The 8,993-nt window shown below is 34.8% G+C and overlaps 1 protein-coding gene across 1 annotated transcript in view; it reads left to right on the top strand.

Moving 5' to 3' along the window:
• Positions 1-216: 216 nt before the first annotated feature.
• LOC117112888 (zinc finger protein 729-like) overlaps positions 217-8,993 on the top strand; it is a 20,058-nt gene continuing 11,281 nt past the window's right edge. Inside the window, exons 1-3 of the mRNA XM_033256101.1 lie at positions 217-300; positions 2,009-2,118; positions 3,259-5,562. Coding sequence (XP_033111992.1) covers positions 296-300; positions 2,009-2,118; positions 3,259-5,562 — 2,419 coding nt within the window. The 5' untranslated portion in view covers positions 217-295. The remainder of the gene's footprint in view (positions 301-2,008; positions 2,119-3,258; positions 5,563-8,993) is intronic.

The following is an 8,993-nucleotide window of genomic DNA, read 5'->3' as shown; positions in this document are numbered from 1 at the left end:
ACATGGTGACATCAATGTATTTTTAAAATTAGACAGCGACGTTCTCTCAGAAGTTGTTTTGTAGACGTTTATCTGTTGATGACCTTTTGACCTCCTGATTTCTGCAATGAGATTTTCGGGTCGATTCAGCCGAGACGGCCCGAGTGGAGTTTCATGTAAATGTTTCGTACGGAAAAAAAAATCGCGCCCGGTTATAATGTGTTAAGTGTTGTGTGGTGCTTGTGGGCTGTGCTTGTGTGGGGCGGCGGCGGCGTCGGATAGTGACATCGGATTGCTGGTTGGTGCTTGATCTTGGATGATGTAAGGAAATCATTTGATCTCTAAGTAACAACTCCCTGGTTTGTTTGATGACTGTGTTAAAATTTGATTCACAAATTTAGGCTGCAGCCATCCGTGGGTGGTAGTCCTAGACCTTTCTAAATTGGCTAGGCCCTAGGCCTAGGCCTTATTTAGTTAGGCTAGACGGATACCTCCTCTCTAGCTAGGCGATGTGACACAGACGATCAGGCCAAAAAGGGGATCGGGCACAGGTGTGTCAGGGAAAATTTGGTCCGGGGCCAAAATCCGTCGGACCGATTTTGGCTTCAAAATTACCTACTAAATATAGTCCACATAATCCAAAATCGGTCCGGCGAAAAGAAGTTAAATGATGTGGTCTTAAATCGTGTTGGTCTGCTGTAGTTTATTTTTTACCTTGTTTTGTTTTGGGTTAAGCAGAATGCTAACCCCTTTATTTCATGTATTGTATGACCTAATACTCCACATAATAATATGGAATATTTAATACTGAATATACAAAACATAAAACATTTTATTCTTCAAAATAATTTTTAATTCATCCAGTATTAGAAATAATAAATTGCAGTTTCTCTTAAAGATGTATTGTCCCATGCTAAATATTAAAAAAATCATAAAAATATTTTTTGAAATATACTTGCCAATTTTGAAGTACACTAACATAAAAGTTGATAGTAATTGTTAATGTCGTGATGGAATAATAAACAATAACTGGATTTGCGTCAGGAGAAACATGCATAGGTATAATTTTTGCCCTACCTGACGTGGAAATGCACCGAATACTCAGTACATCTGCCCTACCTGACGTGGAAATGCACCGAATACTCAGTACATCCGGATGTATAGAGTATTCGGTGCATTTCCCGTCAGGTAGGGCAAAAATTACACCTAAACATAAAAGTTATCAACTTGAACATAGAAATTAGTGTTTTAAAAAAATATCTACCCATCGGTTTACAGCGAAAAATGATAGAAACACTTCCAGTCACTGAAAGTGTTTTATTATTTTTATTATAGTTTGTTGGTTTAAAACTCAGATTACACATTTTTTTAATTCAGTAATTTCTATGCACAAGCTAATAATTTGTATTTTATTGCAAAATGAGCAAGTTTATTTCAAACTTATTTAAAAAAAATTATTTTTTGACATTAGTAAGTGACAATACAGTACATCTTTAATTATAGTATACTTATAAAATTGTTTTCTTTTACAAGGAAATGCGCTGGTGGTTCTCTGGTAGTGTTTAGTAGGATCAGGGAGTTGGTAAAGTAGGACTGACGCCGCCTAATCTAGCTCAGGCTTGCATTAAATTCTACTATTCCATCTAGGCTAGCCTAGGCATAGATCTGTAGAGGCTCGCCTAAAAGAAAGTCTAGCGAAAAATCTATTTTGTTACTGCAACATCATACTTCAGGTCACGTGACTGTCAGCCTAGTAGTATCAGGGCCAGGTTACAGTTGAGCCAGACATTTCAACTGATTAAGTGACGCACAAGTAGGTGCGTCAACTGGGACTGTGCCAACAACTTGAGATACTTTACTCATCTGTTGTTTATAAAGTTCTAAAAGTCTGTCGGCGGGAAAAAAATGAATAGTGAAGTTTTTATCTGATGTGTCCGACAAAAGGGTCTGCTTGAAGATTTTGATTTCTTTCAGGCCTTCTTTTTGATAGAATTGTTAACCTAATTGCCTTTTTCTTTTGCTTTTTCAGCTCACAAAATTCCGGCCTCATGAATCAAGAATTATTGGTTAAAGAAGAATCAGCTATGTCAGGATGCAAAATGAAGAATATACAGAATTTAGAAATTAAGTTTGAAATAGGTTGGTTCTCAAGTTATTAATTGGCTACCCCAAAGGAGAAAACCTTGGGGAAGCTGTGTTTTTGCCCATTTTCTACTTCATGTTCGTCATGTAAATTATTACCATGAAAACTAAAGCTTGGTAAGTCTGCTTGCTTTCAAACTTTGCAGAATGCAAGATGAATATGCTAATTGATAATTTGCATAATATTTCACTAATCAGGAAATTTACACTAAATACCATCATAATTCCAAAAATTTAAAAATATACTTCTTATAGATAAAGTATTATATTTAGGTGAAATTGTAATACGATAAAGTATATATTATACCTTTATCAAAAATAGTGATTCAGTTTGCGGTTAAAATTAATTTTTACGTATCTTATTTTACACAATTTGTATTGTTAATTAACATATTCACACAATTTTCGTTAGTGCAAACATTTCAGACTAGTCACAGTATGATCGAAGCAAGTTGTCGTGTTGAGCTTCTGCTGATGTTAGTGTACTGCACTGTCAATAACATATTTCCATTATATAAATATTTTTCTCTATTAGGGGTCTCCCATAATTTTCAGTGACCCCCCTCCCTCCCCCTGAAAGAATACACAATAAAATGTTGATTTATGTCATTTTGAGATCGGAACATGAAGGGTGGATATATGGAGAGTTCATAGCACATTAGTTCTTCAATGTCGATGTCGGTGTTGTTTGCAATTACCAGTAGCCTTTGGAAAAGAGGCTGAGTGTCAACTTCAAGTTCCACTCAATCTGAAACAATTTTGTGGCCCATTGTCTTCCCTTGATCTTCTTTTTGAAGACATATACCTTCCATCATCTTGATTGTGGCATTGCCAACATCTTTTGCAAGGTGGGCATTCGACTGTGGTGCTGTTATTCCGGAAACGATGTTGTAAACAAATTCGTTGTCAGAAAAAGAGCTGTAGTGCTAAAAGTATTTATAGATTTGATTAATATCTGTCTCTTATACACATCTAGATGTGTATAAGAGACAGCATAAAGCATGTGTTTTGTACTCTTTTGAAAATGTTAAAAATTATGGGTGGCCCCTTTGCCAAAACTAATATATAAAAATACCTGTGCTATACCATGGGACAACCATACAATACTTGAAATTTTCTCTTATTTATATTTTCTAGACCAGCACAATGAATTTCCCAGTAATGAGGATAAGGAACAGTCTGTGGTAAAAACAGAGTTTTTTGTTGCTGAAAATGATAACCATGAAGAGGATAATGAGGATAGGGAACAGGTTGTAGTGAAAACAGAAATTCTTGTTGCTGAAAACTCTCATTTACATAGGTGTATATATTTTCATAATGATAACCACGAACAGGAAAATCTAAATGAATGCAGTGAAATACAAGAGAAAAATGAGAGTTTAAAGAAGAAGTTGAAAAGGGACAACACAGAATTGACACATGATTGTGACCATTGCGGAGAGAATTTTGATTTCATGAATTTGAAAACACATATGGGAATCAAAACAGAAGATAAATTCTTTTATTGTATTCATTGTGGAAAGAAATTTAATCAAGCAACCAAATTTGAAGAACATTTGCAAACACATACAGAAGAGACATCAAATGGAAGTCAATTTTGTGGAAATATTGCAGTCAAAATAAATGATAAGCATTGTGGAAGTGAATTTGATCAAGCAAGAACATTAGAACAACATTTGCAAACACATACAGAAGAGACACAATATGATAAGGAACATTGTGCAAAGAAGGTTAAAGATTGTGGCAGTTTGGAAGAACATTTGCAAACACATACAGGAGAGACACCACATGAATGTGAACATTGTGGAAAGAAGTTTAAAACTAGTCATAATTGTCAATCACATTTGGAAGTATGTACAGGAGAAACACCATTTGAATGTGGAGACTGTGGAAAGAAGTTTAAGACAAGTGAGAGTTTAAGGGCCCATTTGAACATACCATATTCATGTGAATATTGTGGAGAGAAGTTTAATGATATTAGCACTTTTAAGATACATTTGAGTATTCATATAGCTGAGAAAACATATGAATGTGAACATTGCGGAAAGAAGTTTAAAAACAGTCAAATTTTTAAACAACATTTGAGAATGCATGCAAGGGTAAGAATGTATGGATGTGAACAATGTGGAAAAAAGTTTAAAGGAAGGATTATTTTGAAATCACATATGATAATACATACAAAAGATTTTCAACATGAAGAGTGTGGAGAGAGGTTTAAACACAATGATGATTTGACAACACATTTGATGACACATACTGGAAAGTCACCATTTGTTTGTGAGCAGTGTGGAAAAAAGTTTAAACACAATTGCTATTTGAAAATTCATATGAGGATACATACAGACGAAAAACCATTTGAATGCGAAGATTGTGGAAAGAAGTTTAGACAAAAAGCCGATTTAAAAAAACATTTTAGGATACATTCAGGGGAAACACCGTATGATTGTGAACATTGTGGAAAAAAGTTTAGAGACTATAAAAATTTCATATCACATTTAAGGATACATACTGGAGAAACACCATATGAATGCGAACAGTGTGGGAAAAATTTTAGAGACAAAGGAAATTTGGTAACTCATTTGAGAATACATACTGGAGAAACACCATATGAATGTGAACATTGTGGAAAGAAGTTCAAACAGAAAGGCAATTTAAAATCTCATTTGAGGGTACATACAGGAGAGAAACCATTTGTATGTAAACAGTGTGGAAAGAAGTTTAAACAGGGGGGCAAGTTAAAAAGACACATGAGAATACATACAGAAGAAAAGCCATATGCTTTGAAAAATCATTTGGTAGTACGTATGGTAGAGAGACCATATGTATGTGAACATTGTGGAAAGACGTTTACCTTAAGAAACACTTTAAATAGACATTTGAGGATACATACAGGAGAGACACCATATGTATGTGAAATTTGTGGAAAGAAGTTTAAAGATTATAGAAATTTCATATCCCATAAAAGGATACATACTGGAGAAACACCATATGAATGCGAACAGTGTGGAAAAAAGTTTAGAGACACAAGAAATTTGGCAACCCATTTAAAAATACATACAGGAGAAAGACCATATGAATGTGAACATTGTGGAAAGAAGTTTAGACAAAAAGGCAATTTAAAAGCACATTTGAGGGTACATACAGGAGAGTGCCCATTTGTATGTGAGCAATGTGGAAAGAAGTTTAAACAAAGTGGTAAATTGAAAAGTCATATGAAGATACATACAGAAAAGGAACAATTGAAAATACATAAAGAAAAACTATTTGAATGTGAAGATTGTGGAAAGAAGTTTAATCACAAAGGCAATTTGAAAACACATTTTAGGATACATACAGGAGAGACACCATTTGTATGTCAACAATGTGGAAAGAAATTTAAACAAGGTGGCAAGTTGCAAAGGCATATGAAGGTACATACAAAAATTGCGGAAAGAGGTTCACACTGAAGGACAATTTGAAGATTTTAAGACACAGTACATACAGGAGAGTCACCATTTGTGTGTGAATAATGCGGAAATATGAGGCATTTTAATGCTGCATTTAAGTCAATATCAGCCCAATCACACTTACTGTATTACTGTATATTGGCCCAGGGCCACCTTAGCTACGGCTGACCGTTCCGTTCACAGTATAACATTAAAAAATAATATTTTTTCATACTTGCATTACATAGTGAATAACTGAATTAAAAAAAATAAAAAAAAATACTGTACTGTGTTATATGTAGTGCATACTCAAAGGCTCCTATTTTAAATTGTTATTTTTTGCCAGTTTGGACTTGATATGTATCTGTATTTATGGTAATTAAAACTTTTTGATTTAAAAAAAAAATATACATGTATATATTCTACGTCGGCTCAGGGTCGCACTGCAAATTTTCACACTTCCTCCTTTGCGCCAGACCGATGAATTGCAGGATATGAAGTTCTAGCCGACCAAACCTTTTCATGTTATCAATCATTATTTGCCTGTCTTATCACCTTAATTCACCTCTTTACCTGTTCGGTAGTAGGTCCGAGGGCTTATTTTGAGGTTGAAGCTACTGCAGCCGGGTATACTGCCCAACTGAGTGCCCTTGTGCACCCTTGGGTATGACATTGACGTTGTGACATCGGTGGGTGGACCCCTGTTCTGGACACCTATGCCGATAGTGCTCATACATTTCAGAACTGTTTTTAGTTTAATTCCAAACATTCAAATATATTTACTCCGTACTAATGTGGGTATAAGCCCACCTCCTTAAACACAAAATTGCGTTGTGGGCTTACTATATACCCAAGAATCCAAAAATGTAGATCGTCAAAAATAGCACATACTCTGCAGGAATTTAAAGGTTTTAACATACAAGGAAGTGCCAAACGTATTGATATTCTATCGTATGAGTGTCTTGATCGTCTTTTTGCATGTTAAAAGCCGTCGTCAAAACGAAAGTAGAAATTTCCAAGGCAAGGTTGATTTATCCCACAAATATATTCTAGTGGTCCGAATAGAGAAAATAAGAGTCCAAAAACAAGTGAGCAGCAGACAGCTGTCGTCAAGACGACGGATGCAAGTAAAAATTTCCCATGTTCCTTAAATGCTTGATGTGATCATTCAGGTCCAATGGCACCTCCAATTTCAAGCAAGTGTTGCTCAGACTTCTTCGAAGTTACTCTGGAGTTAGGTTGTATATGAGAATCATGAAGAAGATAGTTCTGATAGCGACACTGATTTATTGTTTAAGTACTGCAACAATAACATTCAGAGTCGAGTTTAGAAAGTGTTATTTACCTGTATTCAAGTTTCCATAGGTTTGTTTTAACACCGGTTTGTGTTACCTTACTATATGTAACTTTCATTCTAATTAAAGAGCGCCACAGATTTTTCATTGAAGATTCAATAATACAGGCCTGTAGCCAGGTTTTTCCAAGGGGGAGGGGGTTTTCTGGGCGTAAGGTCCACAGTCGAAACCCCGGTGGGGTCGGCGAATCCCCCAAAGCAAGAGGATTTTTGTGCTTTATGGGTCTAAATAATAATATAAAAGCAAATATGTTTGAAAATGTCTGTGTCTGGGTGGGTCTGCAGTGCATTAGTTGGGTTGGAGGACTTATTTGGAAAATTTAAAGAGGGGGTTTTGCCAGAAAGAGGGTGGTTTGCTAAAAAATGGGTTCTCCCGAACCATAAAACCCCCCCTGGATATGGGCCTGTAATAGGCAATGCCGTAGCCAGCTATTGGGACAGTCCCACACAATTTTTCTATTGGGTCCACAATGAATGGGTCCACATTTTAAAAATGGGTCCAGATTTCTCATATTTTGTGTAAAATGAGTCCAGCTTTCTCATATTTTGCGTAAAATAGGTCGATTTTTAAGAAAATGGGTCCACATTATTTGAATTTACGCATAAAGTGGGTCTACCAATCTATTGTCCCACACTGTTAAAAAAACAGGCCCTTAAATTATTGCTATAGATCGACTACAATGTAGGTCCTGCGTTTTTAAATACATTTAAATCAAATTAGATCGATCTTTTAATAATGTGACTTTAAATAGGCCTACATGATAGCAACTTATTATAGAACATATTTAATGATGTAGGGCCAGCCGAGCATTTAATTATGGTGATTCATTATAAAAACAAAAACAGTGAAAGATTAACATTGTTCTGTATATCATTTTAATTTCTTCAATTTCAAGCAAGTGACAGTTGATTTTCGTGTAATTTTTGTATTTTAAATGAATATTATGTACCCTCTGTTGTGTTCTGTTAGATTATGAGTAGCCATGCTTGGAAGCAAGACACGCAACGACGGATAACAAGTAATAGATACAATAAAGCAGTATTACAGGAGAACAACAACTAAAGTTTATTCACAATAACATTTCAATATATACAGTACATAGGTAAATGGTGACTGGTTACTTAATTGATATGCATAAGGGGTAGTGCTTCCCAATCATCCCATTAGTTAGTGGGAGATACTCAATCACACAGGTGTGTGTATACATTTGACAGCTGACCTCCACTTAGGGGTAATTATTTGTTGGTTCCCAGAGTCTGGCAGACATACAGGGACAAACTAATGAAGGCTATTTACATTGAAACCCATTAAATCAAAGTTAATAATAACATGGTTATAAACAATAAGAAGAGAGCCTCTTAACACCCCCACTGGCTCGAAATCCCATAATGAATTTCTTATCTACATATATAATTATAACACACTACAGTAAAATACTAACTACTCACACTTAATACATCATCTTAATTTAGCTACTTTTGAACTTTTGTAGTTTTAGTTTAGTTGCAGGTTTAGTCATTATGTCTGCTACCATGTTTTCTGTAGCACAGTAATTTAATACAATTTTACCCGCATTCACAAATTTTCTGATAAAATGATATCGGATATCTATGTGTTTACTACGTTGTCTTTTAACAGGATCTTTTGCTAGTGCAATTGCACCTTGATTATCTTCATTAATAATTACAGGTTCTAATTTGGTCTCTTATACACATCTAGATGTGTATAAGAGACAGGTATATGAGAATCATGAAGAAGATAGTTCTGATAGCGACATTCATTTATTGTTTTAAGTACCGTATACTGCAACAATAACATTCCTAGGCGAATTTAGAAAGTTTCAGATAAAAAGTATTTATTAAAGTTTTCATAGGTTTGTTTTAACATCGGCTTGTGTTACTTTACTAATGTAACTCATTGTAATTAAGAGAGCCACGGATTTATCATTGTTATTGCTTTATAGGTCGACTACAATGTATGTTACGGTATTTAATACATTTAAATCAAATTTAGATCGATCTTAATAATGTGACTTTAAATAGGCCTACATGCTAGCGACTAATTATAGAACATATTTAATATTATGATGTAG

The sequence above is a fragment of the Anneissia japonica genome, unplaced genomic scaffold (assembly GCF_011630105.1).
Source record: "Anneissia japonica isolate Jap-2015-1 unplaced genomic scaffold, ASM1163010v1 scaffold287713_len945575_cov184, whole genome shotgun sequence".
Taxonomy (NCBI): domain Eukaryota; kingdom Metazoa; phylum Echinodermata; class Crinoidea; order Comatulida; family Comatulidae; genus Anneissia; species Anneissia japonica.
The sequence above is the reverse complement of the archived record's forward strand: the minus strand, read 5'-3'. Positions and strand labels throughout refer to the sequence as shown.